Source organism: Andrographis paniculata, unplaced genomic scaffold (assembly GCF_009805555.1).
Source record: "Andrographis paniculata isolate CXL003 unplaced genomic scaffold, ASM980555v1 Contig59END, whole genome shotgun sequence".
Lineage (NCBI taxonomy): Eukaryota > Viridiplantae > Streptophyta > Magnoliopsida > Lamiales > Acanthaceae > Andrographis > Andrographis paniculata.
The window spans coordinates 6,437,883-6,462,690 of record NW_026137594.1 but is presented as its reverse complement, the minus strand read 5'-3'; the positions used below and the strand labels follow the sequence as shown (position 1 = coordinate 6,462,690).

General features: G+C 38.3%; 3 protein-coding genes across 4 annotated transcripts; 2 read left to right on the top strand and 1 right to left on the bottom strand.

Moving 5' to 3' along the window:
* The first annotated feature begins 1,734 nt into the window (after positions 1-1,734).
* On the top strand, positions 1,735-10,699 carry LOC127257902 (tetratricopeptide repeat protein SKI3). The gene is made up of 22 exons (XM_051284436.1): positions 1,735-1,911; positions 2,000-2,089; positions 2,173-2,370; positions 2,757-2,879; positions 2,960-3,043; positions 3,150-3,200; positions 3,552-3,644; positions 4,557-4,697; positions 4,769-4,849; positions 4,991-5,238; positions 5,314-5,485; positions 5,824-5,939; positions 6,029-6,086; positions 6,308-6,373; positions 6,478-6,690; positions 6,768-6,819; positions 7,039-7,412; positions 7,499-7,593; positions 7,851-8,093; positions 8,225-8,868; positions 9,150-9,353; positions 10,155-10,699. The coding sequence occupies exons 1-22, from the start codon at positions 1,909-1,911 to the stop codon at positions 10,331-10,333; spliced, it is 3,528 nt and encodes a 1,175-aa protein (XP_051140393.1). The 5' UTR covers positions 1,735-1,908; the 3' UTR covers positions 10,334-10,699.
* Positions 10,700-10,848: 149 nt separating this feature from the next.
* LOC127257903 (putative F-box/FBD/LRR-repeat protein At4g03220) lies at positions 10,849-13,002 on the top strand. 2 transcript variants are annotated; one of them, XM_051284438.1, is made up of 2 exons: positions 10,849-12,380; positions 12,487-13,002. In XM_051284438.1, exons 1-2 carry the CDS (start codon positions 11,088-11,090, stop codon positions 12,853-12,855), a joined length of 1,662 nt encoding a protein of 553 aa, XP_051140395.1. In that variant the 5' UTR covers positions 10,849-11,087; the 3' UTR covers positions 12,856-13,002. The 2 variants fall into 2 exon arrangements, with proteins under 2 accessions (XP_051140395.1, XP_051140394.1); XM_051284437.1 differs by having other exon boundaries at positions 10,852-12,380; positions 12,484-13,002.
* Positions 13,003-18,780: 5,778 nt separating this feature from the next.
* On the bottom strand, positions 18,781-20,702 carry LOC127258493 (uncharacterized). Its single transcript, XM_051285343.1, has 4 exons — positions 20,422-20,702; positions 19,939-20,329; positions 19,172-19,783; positions 18,781-19,056 (listed from the first exon to the last, which is right to left on the bottom strand). The coding sequence occupies exons 1-4, from the start codon at positions 20,700-20,702 to the stop codon at positions 18,781-18,783; spliced, it is 1,560 nt and encodes a 519-aa protein (XP_051141300.1).
* Positions 20,703-24,808: the final 4,106 nt, after the last annotated feature.

The following is a 24,808-nucleotide window of genomic DNA, read 5'->3' as shown; positions in this document are numbered from 1 at the left end:
TAAACCAATAAGTTCTCGTTCTACAATATAAGTTTTTGTACTTTTTTTTTTCTAGAAGTCTTTAAACTTTTGTAAGTGCTTAACCAAATGAAAAGTTGGTTTTAGTAGGTGAGTTGCTAAAAGGTAGATAGCATGACTCAATAAATTGAAGTTAGCTCGTAACAATTAATAGACTATCATTCATTCCCTACGTTGTGGGATAAACATAATATACATAATACTTAGGATTTGTTTGGTTGTAGTTTGCATTGGATTTGAAAATAAGATGGTAATTTGAATTTTCGTTTACATAATATTTTAATATGATATTTTTCGAAAAAATAATATTTTCTCTGTCTCATATCTATCTATCAGTTTTCTTTTTACACAGAGTTTTAGAAATATTAGTATTATATTGGAATAAAGTAAAAATAAAGGTAAAAAGACTAAACTAACCTTATTAGTATTTTATGTTATAAACGTAATGACATTTATGTAATATATTGTAAATTGGAAGGGTATTTGTAATATTAGGTATATAGTACGGTTACTAAAAAAATGAATAATTTGTTATGGGACGGACCAAAATGGAAAAATGAATAGTTTATTAAGATACGCATGAAATATATATATTTTTTAAAAACCGTACAAAATAAATATTATTGATTTCAATTTAAAATTATAAACAACAAATCCTTAGTTTTACTTAGAAATTTTAGTTACCCATTTCTCGAATTATATAGAAACTAATCCAAATTAACCATCTTACATCTATTTCTTTTGAGAAAATTAATTCTCTCTCAATAGTAAATGAAATCCCTCCTACTAAAATTTAAATGTTTAATTATTCAAAATTTGAATTCCAACATCCATACATGCGTGCGTGTTCCGCCTAAAAAAAATTAAGCACTGAAAATGATTGGCATAACAAAGCTTCCACACATAATTCATGTAGTTAATATATATTTCTTGCATATGATTGTGTTTGTTCGTGGAGTTTTAGTTTTAGATTTCAATTTTAAATAATAAAATTTTGAATTAACATAATAATTTAAGGTGATATGAATATATATTAATACAAAGTATTTAATGTAATATTACATCAAATATAATACTCCGATAGTCCCAAACAAGGTGCAATATATGCGTTTGATAAAGGTTTTTAGGCGGGTGGTATTAAGTAGAATAATTTAGAAATTAGATGATGTGATGGAGAGAGAAATATACATTTTATTTTTTTATTTGGATGATGTGAGAGGATAAAGTGTGGAACAGAGATTATGTTTAATTATTTTCTATTTTGGAAATGTTGCAGGGTGTTTGAAAAATACCAAAATATTGTATAGTATTTGAAACAGAAAAAGTATTAAATAAAAATAAGACGTTTGATTTTATATTTTTATCAAAAAATATTCACTTGGGGTATGTTCTTTTTGCGAAAGTAATTCACAGCTTTTTAAAAAAAATTAATATATTGTACATAATAATTATTTTTTATATTTTTTTTACTATTCAAATTCCAACTCAAAATTCAAACCCCCAAACAAAACACACCCTTAAACAATTGACAAAACAAGCACACTTCACAAACCCATACCTTTATTTAAATATGGGTTGTCTTGGCATTGACTGTTTGGGCCCGGCCCAATTATTAATCGAAAGTAAGTGATACCAAAATACATTGTTAATTAATGCACCGAGATCGAGACCGAGACCGTGACCGAGACCGAGGCCGGGCAAGAGGCAAAAGCCGAACGCCAAAAGGAAAAGTGGCATCGCATCCATTTCGTAATTACCATTTGCACCTCTTCTTCTTGTTTTCTTCTTCCTACTCGTTTAAGAGTTGACACTGTTCTATGCCATTGCAACGCGCATGCTCTATCTTGCTCTCTCTGTCTCCGTGCCTGTGGAGCGTTTAATCAGACGGACATGGTGATCTTCCTTTCCTCCTTGCCTCTCTGCTTCCTTTAAGCAGCCGTTTTCCACTGACCCTTTTTAATGCTCTATCAATTAATTCTAGGCTACCGAAGACCATGTTTCTGTTGCTATAGACGAGTTGCGGGAATCACTCAAGTCCAATCCTAACGACCCCGCCGTCCAATTTAATCTGGTACCAGTTGCTTCTTCCTCTCTCCGTTTGGAGGAAGATACTTTTCCAGACAGGTTAATTAAACCATGGCAATGCTTTTTCAGGGTGAGTTGCTATGGATACGAGGGGATAAGAAGAACGCGGTGGAACACTTGATGCTTGCAGCAAAGCTCAATCCTCTAAATGCTGCTGCATTCAGATATCTGGGCGATTATTATGCGCATATATCACCTGAGCCTCAGCGATCTCTCAAGTGTTATCAGAGAGCTGTGACTCTGAATCCGGATGATTTGGAGGCTGGGGTGTGTACTTGTTGACTAGGATATCTTAAAACATGTGTTTATTCTGTTCCAAGTTTTTCTCTTGAAATTTATCAAAATTTGTTCTCGAACCAGCTACCAACTGCCAACATTTTAAGCCATTGAAGCATCTTGGAGTGGTCACATTTCTTTTTGAATATGAAGTAGGAGTTGCTACTTTGCTCTATGATTTGTTAAACTCTTGGTATGATACACTACGGTTATTGGTGGCAGTGCAGTATCATAATTGCATGGGGCTGCTTCAGAAATGATCTATTGTATAATTAAATAATGGTAAAACCGGAAGAGTTACAGCAATAATTATCAGGTGACTGAGAAAATAAATTTTGAAATTCCTATCATGTAACTGAAATGCCCTGAATTTGCAGGAAGCAATCTGCAATTTGTTGGATGAGGCTGGGAAAGAGAGTTTGGAGCTTGCCATCTGCCATGAAGCTTCTGAGAAGTCTCCCCGAGCATTTTGGGCTTTTCGTCGAATGGGATACCTTCAGGTTTTGCTTTCATTTCTGTGGCCATTTTAAAATTAATCTCAGTTTTTCATGAATGTTAAAGTGCGTATTTATTTTTTCAGGCTCATCAAAGGAAATGGTCTGAAGCCATCCAGAGCATCCAGCATGCAATTCGTGGATTTGCTTCGTGTGCCGACTTGTGGGAGGTTGGCTAACCACCACTTGTTTTTTGCTTGCTGAGTCATCATGTTGTAATTTTGGAAAATCTTTGTTGTAGTTCTCACCCTCCTCCCTTTATGTGCTTTTTTGTAGACCTTAGGTTTGGCCTACCAACGAATGGGCATGTTCTCTGCTGCACTTAAGGTGACTTTCTTGCTTGATATCTTTTGGAATCTCTCTCCTTTCTGCAATCACAGTTTTATTGAGTGAAGTCTTCATATGCCACTTTTACCAACTGGAGTGGTTGTTTATTTCTACTTGTTCAAAATTTTAATGTCGCTAATCTAATACATGGCATGTTACTACTGATCTCGATGGACCTTAATTTAAAGTTATTTAAAATTTTTGTTATATTTTTACAAATTCGCATGGATTCTACTTGCTTCCTGTGTCATGGTTGATGGCTAGAATTTTTTCTGAGATTATCACAGCCTGAAACTTGGTAAGTTTATGGCATTCTGATACTTGGTCTGTGCTCTCTTTGTGTTTCTATAGTCTTATGCGAGAACACTTGAGTTGGACAGTTTAAGGATTTTTGCGCTGGTTGAGAGTGGAAATATTTCGCTGATGCTTGGTTCATTTAGAAAGGCAAGTATATTTTGACCTTTTTCTGCTGCCAGTATTTCTTTGTTCATATTTCAAGCACATTAAGTGTATTAAGTTCTTTCTCTCTTTTTGTAAGTTCAGAGTTTGGTCCATATCTACGTCAAGGTTCAGCAAGTTATACTTTGTCACTTTACATGTTTTGACTATTTTATTTTTCCTACATCTTAGTTGATCAATGTTAATGTGTTTTCCCTTGAACCATGGTACTTCATATAATTAATTTAGAGTACAATTTTGGTAAGGAAACTATTATTACATTACTTCAGTACAAGTCTTTAATGATTTTATTCATGTTAAAATTAAGTACCCACATTAAGCATGCTCCAGTCGCAAGTGAAAAGCAATTGATTGATTGATTCTTCTTCTTAGAAATTCTGGACACGTGTATCTTCTGTAGTGAGACTGACATATTACTTACTGAATTGGGACTCAACAACAATGACTTTGGATGGGGTTTTGTTTCTAGTAATTAAAGGACAATTTTCAACAGAGCATATGATTTACACTGGCTTGAGTTGCTGCTTGATGTCCTAATGTATACATGAATCATGAATGCCAAGTGTAGCAGATCTTGATTTATAGTCATGATAGTCTGAAATTTATTTTCCATCCTTAAGTTTTTACCAAAGTGTCCTGTAGTTGGACAAAATGTATATTTTGTTTATTTCTATTACCAAGCATTTATTGTAATGGCAAGTCTTGGATACCACCTGCTTGTAAAGCTTTTCATGGTATGAGTAGTCGCATTCATAAAAAATATAAGATACTTCTTTGTTTGGCATCATTGCACATTCAATATGGTTTATGTGAGGAACATCATGAAGAATAGGTTTTCTAGAAATTTTACTAATGCTCCCATTATCTACTATCTTTTCTCCTTTTTTAAATGCAAAGGGAATTGAGCAATTTCAGCAAGCTTTGAATATTTCACCTTCCAATGTTTCTGCACATTATGGACTTGCTTCTGCACTTCTTGGTTTTGCAAAGGAGTGTGCCAATTCAGGTGCCTTAAAATGGGGAGCTTCACTCTTAGAGGTTAATACTGCAAACCTAGTATTAGCAATTATTTGAGATGATTGTGCCTGCCTGAAAAAAGCTGAATGCAGGAAGCTTCTGATGTGGCTTTGCGTGGTACATCTTTAGCTAGTAACTTTTCTTGTATGTGGAAGCTACATGGAGATATACAGGTATATAATTTTCAGAGCCTTTAACTATCAAGGTTATGTATTCCCATATCCTAGTTTTGTCTTGGTTCCATTGACGTGTTCTTTCTTATTTTTGTTCAAATATGAACTTTTGAGAATGATTTCTGATTTGTTTACTATTAGCTTATGTATGCCAGATGTTTCCCATGGATGGAGGAAGCTTGGCTCAATCATGCTGATGACATAGCTTTCAAATCTTCTATCAGTTCATGGAAGGAAACCTGCTTCTCTGCTGCTAGAAATGCTTGCCACTCCTACCAGCATGCTTTGCGCATGACCCCTTGGCTAGCTAGTACATATACTGATGTCGCTATTGCATCATTTCTCTCTTCATCTTTTAAGGAATCTCCTAAACAGGAGCTGAATGTTTGGTAATTTTTTTGTCTTGGGTCAAATAAATTCATGTGCTATGTGATCATTATTACCTTACTTCACGATCAAATCAGGTCAGTGGCAGAAAAGATGAGCTTGGGTGCTTTACTGCTGGAGGGACACAATCAAGAATTTTGGGTGGCATTGGGGTGCTTATCAGACCTTATTGCATTAAGGCAGCATGCTTTTATACGTGCATTGCAATTGGATGTATCTTTAGCAGTTGCATGGGCATTCCTTGGAAAGGTAATTACTCTTCTATCTATGCAATTCAAATTTCAAAAACCAATGTCAGGACTAGGGAACTTTGTACCTGATATGTAAGTCTGAACTATCAGTTGCTTATTAAGCTTTTACAGCTTCGAAGCTTCCTTCCTTACTGTAATGTGCATAAGGTAGGCCTGACACAAGGTAGTTGACTTACATACTTACTAAAACTTGACCCAGAATTAGTCTTGATGGATGATCTAACTGTTGTTAAATTAATGTATATATTTCCATCTAAAAGGCGGTTATCTTTTTTGGTCATGTCTCTGAAAATCTTTCTATGCATTTTTGACAATCTCAATAATGAATATCTACAGCTTTATCGGTGTGAGGGTGAAAAGCAATTAGCAATGCAAGCCTTTGATCGTGCTAGAAGTATCGATCCTTCACTCCCATTGCCATGGGCTGGCATGTCAGCTGATGCAGGCTTTAGGTAAATCTGAATAGTTATGGGGGACTATGTATATAATTACGATCTTATCTCATTAGAGATGTAATTTAGATTTTCCTTTTCTTTCTCAGAAAGCTTGATCCAAATGAAGCATATGAGTGCTGTTTACGGGCTGTCCAGATATTTCCTGTATGATATACCTTACCCATGCTTATCTGAATTGGTTTTATTCAGAAGATAGATAATATCATATTTCTACGTAGTTTTTAATAGCAGTTATCTATTGTTGGAAATTGCCTCATTTTGGTATTTCTTAGATGATGTTTTGTTGGCAACATATTTTATTTTGACTGAATATATAGTTATATAATATCTTATAAAGTGCGCTAATATCCATTTTTCTCTAATAGCTTGCAGAATTTCAAGTTGGTCTTGCAAAGCTTGCATTGAGCTCTACTTACTTGTCATCTTCAGAGGTACTCAGTAACACCAATCTCTTTGCCACGGGTTTTCTTCGATGCACACTATATAAAAAGATCTCTCCTACAACAAATTTATCATGTAATTATTATTATCACAGGTGTTTGGAGCCATTCAACAAGCATTGCAACGTGTTCCACAATATCCTGAATCTCACAACTTGGCTGGGCTAGTATGTGAATCACGATCTGACTATGAAAGTGCTATTACATCATACAGGCTGGCACGATGTGCTCTGGTATCTTTTGCAGACGAATCTTCAGAATCCCATTTACTAGATATATCTATCAATTTGGCCAGATCACTTTGCATGGTAGGTCTAATAATTTGAATTGTTCTATTCAGATATTTTCTTCCAATGTTTGCTATAACACTCCTGTCCTGGATTAGGCAGGGAAGGTGAGTGATGCTGTTGAAGAGTGTGAATATCTAAGACAAAAAGGTGAGTTGTGGTGAAGATTTCTGCTTAGACAGGCCATTGCTTTATTTGCAGATAGATATTAATGCAGAGAAATGGAAAGTGAATCTAAAATTTCGAAGTTTTGGAACTGTGGATATAAATGAGTTCATGGGAAAAAACACAGGGGGAATGTTGCAAATGATACCAAAAGTATGCAGTTAATAAAATCTTCTTCTGCTGATGTTCTTCCTCTGTTTCTAGGACAGCTTGATTCCGAGGGTCTACAAATATATGCTCTTTGTTTGTGGCGACTTGGCCAGAATGATATGGCTTTGTCCATGACAAGATCTCTTGCTTCTGGGATTTTATCTATGGAAGAAAATCTTGCTGCAACTACCATCAGTCTCGTCTGTAGATTATTGTACTACATATCTGGGCAAGAATCAGCAATTACAAGTATCTTGAAGATGCCAAAGGAACTGTTTCATAGTTCAAAGCTTAGTTTTGTTGTTTCGGCTATTCATGTTCTTGATGCGAATAATCGACTTCAGCCTATTGTTTCTATGAGTCGATTATATATTAAGGATAATGAAGATATCATCACAATGCATACTTTAATCACCCTTGGTAAACTTGTAAGTTCCCAAATTATATGTTTCCGAATTAATTCTTGCTGACTGCATCCTTGGTATGTTAAGTCTCGTATATTTGATGATTTCAGCTCAAAAATGGAAATCAAGAATCTCTTGGAATGCAGAAGGGGGTAGATCACCTGAGGAAAGCACTTCATATGTTCCCCAACAACACTTCATTGAGGTAAATGCGTTGAAAATCTATACATTGAGGCTTGTTATGTTGAGTGTCATATGAGAGATTCTTGTTGATTTTTGGCATTGTGACTGGGACTTGGCTTAGATTCAAGTTATGCCATCCTTCTACTTTGGCTTTTCCATAGTATGAAGATGTACGGAGTTTATTTTCTTAACTGAAGAATTACAATTACAATTACATTACACAAGTCCCATGACTTATTATTTGATCAAGGTTCATCTAACATAGTTTATTGTACACAGAAATCTTATGAGTTATCTATTGCTATTAAGCAAAGAGAGGAGGGATCTCTATCTCACTACAAGATGCTCTCCGATGCATTTTAGTGACCATCAAAAGGATGATATCCTCAAACATGCATGTGAGATCTTTGGTGCTGCAAATGTTGCTTGCTATGTGGTAGGAAGCTGTAAAATGAAATACCCCTTCGCTATCTGTAGACATCAAGGGTCTTCTGGATCTGGAGTTGTCCAAGTGATGCAAAAGTACAATTTCACTGCCCTCAAATCATTGGTCAATTCTTTCATTATTACTTTCCTTAATATTCTTATACCTTTCTAGATTAAGTTACTTTGCTGTGGAGTTGCTCAATTTTGATGAGGTTGTACTTTGACAGGTATTTGCATCAAGAACCATGGAACTTTAGTGCAAGGTATTTGCTTACATTAAATTTTTTTCAGAAGGCACGGGAAGAAGGATTCCCTCATCATATTTGTCGTGTACTAGAACGGCTTACAACTGTGGCTCTGTCTAATGATTTTTGCTCAAGCAAAGATGAATCTAGCCAGTATAGAAAGTTCCAGCTTCTACTCTGTGCAGCAGAGACTAATCTTCAGCAAGGGTATCATAGTGAATGCTTGAGAATTGCTAGTAGTACTTTAGGTTCTTCTGTTAAAAAAGAGTATATATTTTTTGCACATTTACTGTTATGCCGTGGACATGCAGCCGAAAATGATATCATTAGCATGAGCAAAGAATACAATAGATGTTTGGAACTCAAGACTGACCTTCATATAGGCTGGATTTGTCTGAAACTTATTGAATCTAGATATGGTCTGCAAGATAATACAAATATGCTAGCCTCAAGCTATGAAAATTGCTCTAAAGATACGAGTCTTTCATGGAATATATGGATGGCTCTCTTTAATATGGTACACGGGTTGATTGCTATTGGGGCTAGTGATTTTGTGGCTGCAGAAGAGTTCCTTATGCAAGCATGCTCTATAGCTGACAGTGAGAGCCACCTGTTTCTTTGTCATGGTATCGTCTTATGAATTTGTGTTTCTATTTATCTTTTTTAAAGATTCTGTGTTAGAGTTGTTCTCTTTAAGCTTTCGAGATCATTGTGAGTAGTTATTCTGAGAGATAAATGGTTGAACCTTATGGTGATCTGGATTAAGCTATGTATGATTTGAACAACTATAGTGTTTTACATTTGGAAAAAGTAAGCATTTGCTGTATATATTCTAGGTGAGTGGGATTTCATTACATGACATTCATGGAAAAATACATATAAAAACATCTATTTTTGTACCAAACAGGTGCTATATCCATGGAGCTCGCGAAACAAAAGTGTGAATCACAATATATATCACGAGCTATAAGGAGTCTCAAGAAAGCCAAAGATGCTTCCGCTAATAACTTGCCCATCATCTCTTTCTTGCTTGCCCAAGCAGAAGCAAGCCTTGGTTCCAAGGCAAAGTGGGAGATGAACCTTCGCAATGAATGGACCTCTTGGCCTCCAGGTACATTCCATACATAGTGCCTCTGTTTTCAATTGCTGCTGAAATCAAACATTATCCTTGTTGATGGCTATGGGTATGTTCCTGTACAAACCTAACTGATTGCTGCTGTGCTAGGCATATAATGCAGATAAGTCTGTTGATATAGAAAATATGCTTCTTTTCCTGTGCATCTATCATCTTCGATAATTATATACTTGGCTGCTGGAGAGGTTTGGAAGTCAATAGTTTCTTTTCAGAAGTTCAAATACTCTTGATATATTTTCTTTTGAGTTACCTGTATGCAGAACTATGTGCACAAGTAAGCTAAACAAAAAACAGAGTTAATGCAGTGCTGACAGTCTAATTCACAATGAAACTCTGGGGGTAGAATGAAGCCATTGCTACAAATCAATAAATAAATCCTATAAACTTGTATTGATGGGATTTTGGTGAATTGCTGCATGGAGTTGGTTGATTCAATAGCAATACCATGATGCAACTCATTACGAATAATTTGAAATCATTTTTAAGCACTTTCTTATGGCTTCATGTTACAGGAATAGTTGGCATTGCACCAGGAAAGTTAATTTACGCACTCCATAATTGTTTATTTCCTGGTGTGAACAATAAATATTAGAATGTTTACACGTGTGGGTGCACGCCCACACACACATCCATATATATATATATATATAGATAGATGAGATTAATTGTACCCATGTGTTGTTCCAAGTCTGTATCTTAATTGTTGATGCTTGCAATCTTGCACTGATTGGTGCTGTTATACTTCTGACGTGTCTCTTGCTGCCTGCCTACCCGCAGAGATGAAACCTGCCGAGCTCCTATTTCAAATGCATCTACTTTCTAGAAATTCAAAAGATGGCTTTGCACCGTATTCCTCCAGCTACAGTGAAAGTTCCCACAGATGGATACTAAAGGCCATTCATACTGATCCTTCATGTTTTAGATATTGGAAGTTTTTGCTGAAGGAATTGATGTGAGAGTGAAGACAGTGAGATGAAAATGCTCCTATCTATGCCAATGCCTTTGTCCAAGAGGGATGGCGATTTTAAATGGAGATGTTGTCAATTTGATCTCATCTTGTCAAAGGATTTGCTTTGCTGCTAGATTTGCGGGGAGAGGGTGTGACGTCATTTGAGATAATACTCTCACAAAATTTGTCTTGTTTGTATGTTGCTAGAAAAAAAATTAGGCTATACACTTTAGTCTATTATCAAGCAAGTAACTACCGACATTTTGTATCTTGCAACTTCTCATGTTCAGTAAGTTGAGATGAAAATGACCAACAAGAGCTCCTCCTTATTTTTGTTATGCTTTCATAAGCATTGCATTATTGTATGCAAGTATCTATTTGTATTTTTAATTTTTTTATGTATGTTTACCCAGTGCCCAGGCCAGCCCCAAGAAAAGAGATTAAATTTGGTATTTATCTAAAAGTTGAGGGAGGGTGTGAATAGATATTTGTGAAGAAGCAGGAGGGAGGAGGCAATTATTGTTATTTGTTTGAATAATTCCGAAACTCCATAAAAAATATTTTATCATAACCACCTATGCATTAATCTCGTAGAGGGAGTTAGGATAGAGGGAAGACTGATCTGATCTTCGCCGGGTAGGTCGGGAAGGGAAGGACCCTTCTTTCTTCCTTTCTTTCATTTCATTGATCTGATCACCCATCCATCCATCATCTACAACATCCCATCACATCGTCATATCATATCATGTGCACGTGAATGTATGGAAACAAGATCAGCCAAACGAAAGAAACTGCTCCTCCTCAATGAAGCCCAATCCCAGCAGCAACAGCAACAGGTTTCTCCAATTTCTCCTCCACCGCCCCATCCCCAACGGGATGAAGATCGGATCAGCGATCTCCCCGACGACATTATCCATCGTATCTTCTTCTTCTTGCCCATCAAGTCCATTGCACGCATGGGCGTCTTGTCTAAGAGATGGAACCATCTCTGGAACTCCTTTCCCCACCTGGATTTCACTACCGTTGAGAACGCTGAATCATCACTCTCCATCTTCGCCAGGAAGAAGACCAGTCCACGATCTTCCAATTCCTATTTGTCGTATGTCGATCAGATTTTGGACCTTCTCCAAAAGCATTCGGACATGAGGGTCCTCAAGTTCCGAGGCTTCTTGACCTTTTCTAAATTATCCTGCTTGGTCCGCCAAGCTGTGAAGCACAACCTCCAAGAACTTGATTTGGAGGTATCCACGTCTGACTACTTCAACTTTCCTCGGAGCATCATCACCTGTGGATCTCTTCGGGTACTCAGATTGCGGGCTTTGCATCCTGGTTTCAGATTGCCCCATTTGCAAATCGTCAAGGACGGCTTCCAATCCCTAACCTCTTTGTGCCTCTGCCGCCCAGTCTTCCACGACAGGCCATCCCTCCTAGACTTGTTCACATCCTCCTCGTTCCCTCTGCTCAAGAAGCTGGGTTTGGAGGCCTGTTTCGGCCTCAAACATCTCCGAATTGAATGCCCTGCGTTGGAGGATCTGTGCTTGGAGAGCTGCTTTCAGTTGGAGGATCTTGAAATTTCTGTCCAGAAACTACACAGACTTAGGGTATCCAGCTGCTTCACCACCTACAGTAGTAGCTGTTGGGTGAAGATCAATGCCCCTGCCCTCGAAATCCTGTTATGGTCGTATAACTCTGTGACGGATGAATGCAGTTTGCACAACTTGACCCGTCTGCGCGAGGTCTTCATCGGCTTCTTCCTCGTGTCCGATAATCTAAGTGCAGCGAAGATGACAAGTGTACTTAAATTCTTGACTGGAGTTTCAAGTTGCCGGTCTCTGACGGTGGAATCCCATTGCATACAGATTCTGTCGAAACACAGCCTATTCTTAGAAGGAAGCGCATTGTGCCCTTTCAAGGATCTCAAGTCATTGGACTTGACAACCAGCAGCTTCAGCAAGCACGACACTGCTGCAATGGCGGCTCTGTTCAGGAATGCTCCTGCTGTTCACACTCTCAGCATCAGGATTTTGAGTAATCAGAGGGTAGAAGGACGAGGAGTAAGTGTGTGTATGTATTCTTTGTGTGTGAGTCTGAGTTTTGTAATGTATGATATGATATTGACGTTGTTGTTGGTGGTGGAAATAAATCCAATAATAACAGCAGCAGCAGCAGCAGCAATGGAACAAGGAATTATGGGGTGAGCCTGGAGAAGAAGGATACTCGTACTGGGAGTCACAATTAGAATGGTTGAGGGAGTTTTTTGAGAGCTTAAAAGTGGTGAGGATCCACGGGTTTAGTGGAGTATGTGGCAACAACGTGAGCTTGGTGAAGTTTCTGCTCAAGCATGGGAAGGCGTTGGAGGAAGTGTTGATAGCGGGAGGGGGAGGGGTAGCCGCTCTCCCCAAGCGCACCAGTCGCAGAGGAGGAGGACGAAGACGCTCACGCTCACTCCTGCTGCTGCGACACAAAATTAGGTCACAGATTATGGCCTTATCTCGGGCTTCTTCACATGCTAAGATTGTTTTCCGGTAGGGTAGGTAGTAGGTAGTAGGTAGTAGGTACCATATCATCATAATCAATCACATATATGCTTTGCTCTGCTCTGCTTGCACTTGCTAGTTGCGGCTACTTATAATTATTATTATTACTGAGTTTATAATTAATTAATTCATTCATTCATTTTAGAATTTACTTATTTTTTATTTATCTATGATATTGCCTTTCATTTCCCCTGTTTTTCTTCTTCTTTCATCACCATTTGAGTTAGTTACATTAGTCTGTTTATTCTTTTTCTTCATCATGGATCACCACATGTATGTATATTCAATTGTTAATTAAATAAATCAACAGAAGAAATAATAGAATAGGATATTCTTTCTCTTCGTCTTCCTCCTCCTGGTGAAGTTGAAGAGCATTAGGCAGCAGGCCTGATGAAGCCGAGACCCCTTTTTTCCCGCAGCCTAAACAAACCCTTTGCACAGCTCCCCAATTAGCTAGCTCTTCACCTCCCACCTTGTCGGCTGCATCTATTGGAACTCGTCTCTTGCAGTTGCAGATCATGTCCATTTCCACCTCATCTCTTCGTCTGTCCTTCAATACTATTGTCTTTAGTCAAGAAGAGCACATCCATACCATATTAGTTATTATTCGGTCAATATCTGTATGGACAATTGCAATTGATTGTTGAATGGATTCGGGCAGAAGAACTGACATCCTGATATTCTCCACTGCTTCACGTAAAACTAATGCGTTGCTGCTGATATCATGAAAAAAAGCATCAGGCAAGCGTTGGATCTTAACTTCATTCCGCAAAAAAGATCTCGCAAGCTTCCTCAGCCATGGAGTGGCTGTTACAAGGTTCCTTGTCCATCTGCTCATTTACAATGAAACTGATTACCTCAGCCCATCATTTAAGTGTTGAGGTGGAACAGATAGGTTAAGCTCTCTATGCATTTGGACGATGTTGGTCACTGAAAATGTGAAGTGATGGACAAAGTTCTAAATGGCACTTTGTAGACATGTGGATATATTTCCTATGAAGGAGACCAATGAATTGTTATCAAAGTAGCCGAGATAGAAAGAGACCAATGAATCGTTATTACCATGGATACTATAGGTAATTCAACGGTTCTTGTGGAGCTTCACTTGGCCCAGCATATGCTTCACTTGTGTACCAAGTTCAATCTACTCGTATAATTAGGAAAAAAATACTTTAATCAATTATGTCATATAAGATTAATAGAGAAGCATGCATGCTTTTATAAAGGAAAACAAACGGCTATTTCCTGCGTAAATGTTAATTGAAAAGATACAGGCTTCTTTCTGTTAGATATATTACATACAAGCAATTAATTATGCCGCAGTATTTTTATTAGAAGAGAGCTTGAGATTGTTGGACAGGTGGATAATAATAGCACATACCTTCTCTTGGCAGACATTGTTAAGTTAGCTTCACAAGTCTCTGCATAAAGGTAGGGTAACTCCTATAAAAGCTAGATAGTCTTCCTAAGTTTGGCGTGCCTCATTAATTTTTGGTTCAGCCTTCAATTTTTTTTCCTTTTCCGGACTTGTCCTTCTTTGAAATATGCACACATTTGTCGCCTCTGCCTTTTCTTTTTCATCTTGCAGACGCTCAAGTGTCTTCTGCAAGTGTTGGGTTCGACTGAGAGTGACACGGCCCGATCATGTATAATTATAACCAATGTAATTTTCTTACCCACAAAGCTCAATATAACAAATGGATTCAGAATATGTATAAAAAAATGAGAAGAAAGAAGAAAAATAGTGCACAGAATGTGAATTAGTATGGATGATAACCAATTACGAGAATAAGTCTCGGACCTGAAATCAATCGATAGACTAAAACACAAACAATAGACTAAATCTCACTACAAAGGATTGGAAGCCACGAACCGATGAAATCACTCCAAAGACCGATTTGAGATTCTAAATGCGAGAAAATTACTCCATAACACTAGAAAATTATAAAAGTGAAATTTGATTCAAGATGTAAAAAGTTTGCATTACAATGATAAGCAAGGACCTTATTTAGAGGTCCTTGAGAAAAATAAAAGACAACAAATAATAAAGGAAACAAACCAAAAAGTAAGTCTAACTATATGGAAATAAATAATTATGAAAGTTTTATTATGAAATTATATTATATGGAAACTTATAATAAATAAAATATATATTAAGGTAACTTCTAGAAGTGTGATGATTCCCTTGATAACCTTCCATAATTAGCGATTCTTTTGATCTTTTAATTGAGATTCTTGCGGGTCCCATTGAAGAAACGTCATATAAGAGCTAAGTGGTCTCCAAGCATCATCCTTAAATTGATTCTCCATGAAAAATCGTCTAGTCAACGCAGTGATGGATTCTTGAAGCTGACGAGCTCGGCTTCGAATGTTGGGTCCCACGGGCATTTAAATCCTTGAAGATTGGACATCCTCGTTATTCCCTCATTCTTGAAAAGCTTTCTTGTTCTCCTGAACAAGTACAAAGAAAGCTTCCCTCAGCAGTCTTGGGAAAGTTCTCCAGAAATCTCAACACATGGAGAGTCGACGGAAGCTTGAAGAGAAGCAATCATCCTTGATGTCAATGAAAAATTTGTATGTTGTTTAAATCTGTTGTCCTGTAAAACTTTGCGGAAATGTAAAGCCTGAAAAGAAGCGTTGTGCGGCGGTTGTTCGTAAACTTGGATCGACTTGTAGGCATTTAACATAAAATCCCGTGCATCGTAGGAAAGAGAATCAGGAACAGATGGTCTTTCGCCATTTCCTATCTTGAATAATGCATCCATCTGATGCATAAGATATAAATAAAACATGCTAAGCTTCAGAACAATCATATCTAAGTAGAGAATCAAAGAGTATTTATGGTATAGGACTTCATTAATTAGGCATGTCTTGATGTGATAATGAAGAGACAATCAACCAGCACTGGTGTTAGACATGTATGTCATAAACCTTAATCCCACAACTAATATCAATAAATGAAAACAAGTGTCACACTGGAATTTTCTCTGAACAAATCGATGCAATCTTATTTGTAAGATAAGACAAGAATTATCAAGTTTGTATCTGGCTTTGAGTGAAATACGACAATTCATGAGATCTTTTCTTGATACGTGGTAGCTATCCATTTCTTAGGATACTCTTACTCAACTGGTGAAAGCAACAACGATCCTAACTATCAAATTTTAGCTATATTCAGGTAACTGATCAAGAACATGGCAAAATTGGAGTATGGAAAACGTCTGGTTAGCATCTCCAAGACAGTACATCCAAGGCTCCAAATATCTGCTGCAAGCCCATAGCTAAGGTTCCCAACAACCTAAATGCCACACAGAGATAATTTTAAGAGCTAGCACAAATATAAGAAGAAAAAGAAAACAATGAGACATCTACTTATGTGTATTTGTATTGAAGAATCAATTAAGAGTAAGCCGTGGTTTTAGCTAAAAAATAGAGTTAGGGGGTAGACCTCTGGAGCCATCGAGAATGCAGTTCCTTTGCAATGGAATGGGGGAGAGGAGGTGGCAAACAGACGGCAGAACAATAGTAATCAAACAAATCAAACAAACAAAATCAAGATGGGGCAGAATCCCAACCAAGATGAGCACGAAAACGTAAATTCAATGTAACCCTAATCAATCTACAAACCTCTGCCCCATGGTCGTCTCGCATACAGAATGCCAATATATGAGAACCCCAAATTAAATATTCTAGGGTTATGAATCTTACATTTTTAGGTTGAAAATGGAAGACATAATTGTCACGTCTCTAGCTTGAGCGCCCGAGAGATCAGAGGGATTGGGGAAGAAGAAGACAACGCGCGAGGGATCAGAGGGATTTAGGAAGGAGAAGACAGGTAATTCGGTTAGATTTTTCATTATTCCCTTGGTTCAATACAGGTATTTATATACCCTAAATTGCAAAATTAGGAAAAAGCGCTTTTACGCTTTTACAAGTTAACGCTTTTATTAATATTTGTCATTCTTCTCCTTCTTTATTTCTTCGTGACAATACCTCCCCCTTCAAACATTTTTTCGTGACAATACCTCCCCCTTTAAACATGACTTGTCCTCAAGTCGCAACACCAGGGAAGCGTGTGTTGAAATCCTCAAAGAACTCCCATATGGCCTCTTCCTCAGGAAGGTGAGCCCATTGAACCAAGAGTTGGGTTGCCGGCAAAGATCCTCGCTTGACAAGGCGACGGGCCCAAATTTTTACTGGTTGCAACATAATCTTCCCATCATCATCAAAAGAAGGCAAGGAGGCAGTGACAGTAGACAGTGGACCAACATGTTTCTTCAGAAGAGAAACATGGAAAACTGGATGGATGCGAGAAGACGTGGGCAACTCCAAGCGATAGGCAACAACACCAACACGAGCTAAAATCTTGAACGGACCAGCATACTTGGGGCTTAACTTCCAGACATCCTTGGAGTGAAGTGAAAGTTGGCGATAAGGCTTAAGCTTGAGGTAAACCCAATCTCCTTCTTTAAATTCGCGTTCACGATGATGAGAATCTGCATAATACTTCATACGAGATTGAGCTGCCAATAGGGCCTGTTGGGCTTGCTGTCGATTGGAGACCAAATATTGAACCCCTTCCACATTGGTGTAAGGTATAGGGCCAGAAAACCATGGTGTAGGATGGAAACCATATAATGCATGAAATGGAGTCGTACCTAGGGAGGTGCGATAGGAAGTATTGTACCATAACTCTGCCATAGGTAGCCAGTTGAACCATTGCTTAGGATTAGCACTGCACATACACCTGAGATAAGATTCCAAGCACTGATTTACTCTCTTAGTTTGTCCATCGGTTTGTGGATGGTAGGCTGTGCTTAATCCCTGCTCAATCCCCAACACCTTAAACAACTGTTGCCAAAATTGACTAGTGAATACCTCGTCTCTGTCAGAAATAACACTGTGAGGTAAGCCATGTAATTTGTAGATTGACTGTAGGAACAATTGAGCAAGACTAAAGGCTGTAAATGGGTGAGCAATGACAATGAAATGAGCATATTTGGTGAATCTGTCAACAATCACCCAGATGGTGTCTTTGCTGGCTGATTTAGGTAAGTGCTCAATAAAATCCATAGAGATATGAGTCCAAGCCTGCTCCGGAACTGGTAGGGGTTGCAATAACCCTGGATTATGCACATTATCATGCTTGCTCACTTGGCACACTTGGCAAGAAGCGACAAAAGTCTGTACATGCTGCCTTATCCCTGGCCACCAAAAAATACTGGACACCCTCTGAAATGTGGCATTAATGCCCGAATGACCACCAACACTTGAGCTGTGGAACTGACGTAGGATCTGATCTCTTAGATCTCCAGAACAACCCACCACCAATTTGCCTTTATGTCTCAATAGTCCTTCATGATAGCTGTACGTAGACATATTATAAGGTAAGGTAACCAGCTCAACTATTATATTCTGGAGGAACAAATCAGTGCCATAGATGTTGATAATTTCATCCACCCACATAGGCTTAAAGATAGTAATAGCTGCACATTTTTCCCTTCCACCAATTCCTCATTTAAAGGGTGAACTCTAGACAATGCATTAGCCACTCTGTTTTCAGTTCCCTTTTTGTGTTCAATGCTGTAATCAAACCCCAGGAGGTTGGTCAAATATTTATGCTGCAATGGTGTTGAGATTTTTTGATCTAACAAGTATCTCAAGCTCCTCTGATCTGTTCGAATAATGAATGGGGCGTGAAGCAAATAAGACCTCCACTTCTCCACAGCCAATATAATAGCTAAAAATTCCTTCTCATATATTGATAACCCCAAACTTTTAGGGCCTAAAGCCTTGCTTAGGAAAGCCAAAGGGTACTGGCCCTGCATGAGAACAGCTCCCAAGCCCTTGTAAGATGCATTAGTCTCAACAACAAAAGGTTTAGTGAAATCAGGTAAGGCCAAAACCGGAGCTGTAGTCATTGAATTTTTAAGAATTTGGAAGGTAGCTCAGCTTCTGGAGACCACACAAACCTCCCCTTTTTTGTAAGATCAGTTAAGGCCTTAGCAATTGTTCCATAATGTTGAATGAATTTTCTGTAGTATCCTGTGAGGCCTAAGAATCCTCTTAAAGCCTTAACATTAGATGGGGTCGGCCAGTCCAGCATTGCTTGAACCTTAGACTTATCCATCCGCACTCTTCCACTCCCAATTATATGCCCTAAATACTCAACCTCTCTTCTTCCAAAACTGCACTTCGATTATTTTTGCAAATAAAGTATGCTGAGATAGAATATTAAACACTATCCTCAAGTGTTTCAAGTGTTCTGCCATGTTCAAGCTGTAGATAAGTATATCATCAAAGAAAACCAGGATGAAATCTCTCAAGTGAGACTTAAAAATCTGATTCATAACTGCTTGAAAAGTAGTTGGTGCATTTGTGAGGCCAAAAGGCATCACAACAAACTCATATAGGCCGGAGGCAGTTACAAATACTGTTTTTGGGATATCCTCTTCATGCATTCTAATTTGGTGGTATCCAGCCCTTAGGTCTATCTTTGCAAAGATAGTTGCTTCCCCTAGCTTATCCAATAAATCATCTACTAAGGGAATCGGGTAGCTATCTTTAATTGTAGTTGCATTGAGTTTCCTATAATCAATGCAAAACCTCCATGAGCCATCCTTCTTTTTAACTAACAGCACAGGCGAGGAATAGGGGCTGTTACTGGGTCTAATAACCCCTGTTTGCAACATCTCATCCACCAATTTTTCAATCTCCCTCATTTGAAGCATAGGATACCTATAAGCATGCTGCTTAATAGGTCCTATATTAGGCTTGGTGGGAATTCTATGGTCCATGCTTCTCTTAGGGGGTAAACCAACAGGGAGTTCAAATAGATGTTGATACTCTTGAAGCAATGTCACAATTTCAGTATCACAATAATGCATAAGAAACCCACAGTGTCTTCCATTTCCAGCTCCCTACTAAATTGGTTCATAGTTAGCATGCTTAATGCAATCCCAGGCTGGATTCCTTGGAGTTTAACCATATTCCCTTTAAAACAAAACTGAACTGTATGCTCTGCAAAATCTATGGTCACCTTTCCAAACTAACTTAGCAAGTCCACTCCAATAACCATGTCACAGCCCCCCAATTTCAACAATCTCACAGGAGCACTGAACCTGTGGCCCCCCATTTCCCAGGCAAACATATGGCACTTAGATCTGCATTCCACCTTGTTCCCATCGGCAATGGTTATCAACCAAGGATTAGTAAACTCCATTGTGCACCTCAACTTTGAGGCTGTTTTTGGGTCCAAAAAAGTGTGAGTGCTGCCTGAGTCTAGCAAAATAACCAGTTCATAGTTGTTTGACTTTCCTAACAACTTAATGGTGTTGGAAGGGACCTGACCAGCCACAACATTCAAAGAGATTTGGGGTTCCTCTACCCCTTGGCATTCTCCCAATTCCAAAGTTCCAATGTCGGTCTCACTTTCCCCATCATCTTCTCCTATGATCAAATATACTCTTTTGCACTTGTGTCCTATATGGAACACCTCATCACAATTGAAACACAAATTTTTTTTTCTCTTCTAGCCTTCATTTCCTCGGGGGACAACCTTCTAATAGGAGGTAATTTTGGTTTAGCAACATCTGAACCAATTTTAGTTACCGGCACTGTTGGTTGATGGCTGCTACCCCTTTTCAATCCTCTATGTCCTTTAGTGAGAAGATTCACAATATCTTCACTTTGGATGGCCAATTGAATAGCATTCCTCAAAGTGTTGGGCTTCTGCATTGTCACGAACTTTCCAATCTTCTCCCTTAATCCGCCAATGAAGCTTTCTACAAAATACTTTTCCCTCAAAGCTTTATTATCCTCTCTTAATAAGGCTCTCATTTCTTCAAACTCCTGGACATACACTACCAAAAAAATGATCTTTCACCATGGCTCGACGGTTCGTTACAATAACATTGTAACAAATAATGGTTATTGTTACGACAAGTTCCGTGACCAAAAAATATTTTTTTTGTCAACGTTTCAGGTTCTTTAATTACACAAAATAAGCCGTAACAAAAACGGAGTTGGTAGAATTTGTTCAAAATAACATTAGTTACGATTGTACTTCGTAAAAAATGGCGTATAAATTTGAGGAAAACTAAGAACGATTTTAGGGCGCGGGCTTTCTCTTTCCCCTCCTCGGTGCCAAATACATTCCACACTTACCGAATTTTAGAAAGTTAGAGCACAACTCATTCTTTGACGCGATTTGAAGGAGTTTACGCGACGTACTAGGCGAAGGTGGGATCGAGGAGGTTAATCGGCACCGGCATCCAGGTAATTTTTTTAAGTTATCTCTAGTAGTATGAGGATCGATCCACGGTTCTTCGTTGTGTCCTCTGTAAGGAGAAATCGAAATAGGGTGTCGTAATATTCCTCTTCTTTCTCAGGTGGTATTGGGAATTGTATGGCTTGTGTGTGATAAACAGAACTTGATTAGTTGGTAGGATAACATATTCTTGTGTTAGAGAACGAGTAGGCAGATTGTTTAAGTGCCCTGTGAAGTTTGATTTATTAATGGTGTAATTTTATCACATGATTATTTTGGTTTTGGAATTTTGGTTTTGGTCTGCTGGGTTCAAAGGGAAGAATCTCAACCTGCACCTGTTCGACTCTACCCTGGGATCAGTATGGGTTGAGGTGTTTGTGTTTCTGGCTTGTTGTTTAAGTGGGTGATGAGCCTCCTGCTCGTCACTCTTTTGCTGGAGTCGTTGCCACCATCCTCCAAACCCTCCGGACAAACAACATCCCTTTTCAACCAATTCTTTTCTTTCCATTCCCTACCCAAAAGCCATTGGTTCTACTACTGAATACAACAATGGCCCTGCGCTGGAATTTTCAAATGAGGAGACTGCTCTTCTGGCAATTGATTTCAAGTTCTCATTGGTTGGAAAATTCACTCAAGGGTATTCCTCATGGAAAGCATTGTTGGGATACGTTCAATGATCTCAAGTTGAATGGGGAATTCAAGTTATTACAAATCAATTTTAAACATATTTTGATTCGCCTTGCCAATGAGGAGGATTACACCTGGATTTGGACTCGAGGAATTTGGTTCAGCAGAGGCTTCCCTATGAGAGTTTTGAAATGGAATCCTTCTTTTAAACCGGGAATCGAATCTCCAGTAGTACCATTTTGGGTTCAGTTCCCTATGCTTCTTGCCCAATTATGCCAGAGGGATGCTCTTTTTTCCATTGCCTCACTGATTGGTACCCCTCTAAAAGTGGATACACCAACGGCTCCCAAGGCTAGAATTTCAGCTGCCCGAGGTTGTATTGAAATTGATGTGTCTCGCCCTCTGATCGACAAAATCTATTTGCTCATTAATAGTGTTGAATTGGAACAGCAAGTGGAAAATGAGAAAGTGCCGAAATATTGTCTCTTGTAAGCATTTGGGACATGATTTGGAAGGATATCTTGCTTCATCGACTAATTTTGTCTCGAATCCAAGTAATAAGGAGAATTTTGGACATAAACAAAAGGATCTAAGAAGCATCTTGAAATGATAAAAAGAAGATCAGATTCCAAAAGATAAATCCCAACATAAGGAAGGCTTCACTGAGGAGGACCTTACTGGAATGGATAAGGTGAACCCTACTTGGGTTCAGAACAATGTTGATACTAGTGAAGACTCAAACTGCTCCAATGGGTTTAAACAGCGGGTCTTCGGCACCTCTTAAATACAAAAAAGAAAGGAAAAAGAATAGAAGTTGATCTGAAGGCAACAAAAAAGAATAGAAGTTGATCAGGAACTCACGGCCTTATCACGTTCCAACAAAAACTTATCAGCTTGAAGCAGCATCTAAAATGGTGGAATAAAAATATCTTTGCCATTGATTTCCACTTGTTGATCAAAGCTGAACAGGACGTTCTCAACAGTGAAAGAACTTTTGAGCAGCAACAATCATAGGCCAATCTCATTGAGCTTAGCAGATGCAATGCTATGCTTACTCGTGCTCTAGCATTTGAAGAAGAGTTTTGGAAGCAAAAAGATAGATGTTGATGGATTGTTGAAGGAGAAAGGAATACTAAGTTCTTCCATGCATTAGTTAAAAGAAGAAGACAGCGAACCCTTATCCACCTCATTAAAGAAGGCTCCCGGTACATTACTTCTCAGGAAGAAAACAAAACCTCCGCAGTAAAATATTTTCAGAACCTCTTAACCAATGAAAAGGTCTGTTTGGGACACGCTCCACCTGATCTTTACCAGCATGAAGCTTCCTCTGATGATAATGACATGATCTGCAGCACTCCGGGTCTTTAGGAAATGAAAAGTGCAGTTTTTGCAATTAACAAGGATAGTGTTGCTGGACCTGTAGGCTTTACTAGCCTCTTCTATCAACATTGTTGGGACATTATCCACGAAGATCTTATTGCTGTGATCCAAGAATTCTTCGCTGGATCTCCCATCTCAAGAAGTTTTATTGCCTCCACCCTCATCCCTTTGCCTAAAGTCGATGACCCTGTTTACTGGAACAACTTCAGGTCGATAGACTTGTGCAACGTGGTTAACAAGATCAAATCCAAAATCTTGTGTACAAGGCTAGCCTCCATCATTCCTCCCATGATATCAAAGACTCAGAGGGGATTTTTCAAAGGGCAGAGTATTGCGGATAATATCTTACTTGCGACTGAAACGGTTCATGATCTCAACAGCCGCCAAAAAGCACATAGCCTCATCATGAAACTTGACATGGAAAAGGCTTATGACAGAGTTAATTGAAGTTTCCTACGCGATGTGCTTTCCAAGTTGGGGTTTAGGGAGTCATCCATCAACCGCATCCGTGCTTGTGTGGATAATTGTTGGTTCTCTATACTTATTAATGGCACTGTCTGTGGGTTCTTTAAATCCTCCCGATGCCTCAGACAATGAGATCCCATCTCCCTTATTTTATTCAATCTGGAGTTGCATAAACAACAGTAGAGTTTTGTTGAAACGTGTAGAATATTCATAAGTAGGTGCTATTTGCATACTTGCTATCTTTGCTTACTATGTGAACGATTGACTTATAAGAAATTTGATAGCACCGATTTGATTTGTTAAATTGTCATATCTTGCATCACTGCTAGTTACTGGTTCCATGAAATCTTCTATGGAGTCCTGAAACTGGTATATATGGTTCTAATTCAGTCCGAAAAGAGAATGCAGAATGTGAATTAGTGCATGTTTAATTAATGTAGTATTTTGCGCCGTTTTCATTGAAAATTAGTGCATCTCTAACTTCTATTTTTTTATAGGAAGTGACCGTGTGTCAACGCAGGCGTGCTGTGCTCATCCAGGATACCCAGCCTTGTGATTACCGAAAGGTCTGCTTTCTTTTTGACGCTATGCCACTGTGCAGAAACTTTTATGTGATGTTTGTTTATTGGGTGGGTGGTGCAATGAAGTGTTAAGTGCATTCCCATTAATCTGAAACATTTTTTTCTATCAGATTTCAGAATTATTTCATATTTGTTTTAAAGGGTTTCTACATGGGGCGTAATCAACATAGAAAGGACTCATGACCCTTGTCGGCAAGATTGAAAATCATCATCACCATGAATTCTATCCTACAAATGATCATCAATCTGCACCAGCCGAATAACATATTCAATTTCATCATTTCAAAACACATCTATGCATTGACAATTAACTCAAATTGCATGCTTAATGACTTTGCATCAGCTTTGTCTTTCACAATTACAATGGTAAAACATATGCTTGCCACTTCTAATATTTGTGTGGACATAAGGCAAGAACTGCATGTAATCTCTTATTTGTTCGTAATTAAGTAATTATTTTCTTAATTATATTAAATTTGACGTACTAGCATCACATATCCTTCATCTCTAGCATCGACATCGTTGTATTTTCTTCTTAGTTTCACTGTAATAAAGTTAGAATAGTGAGAAATTTGCCTTGTGTCTACAAATGGCCGATCAGAAATTGTGATGGGGAGTCGAAA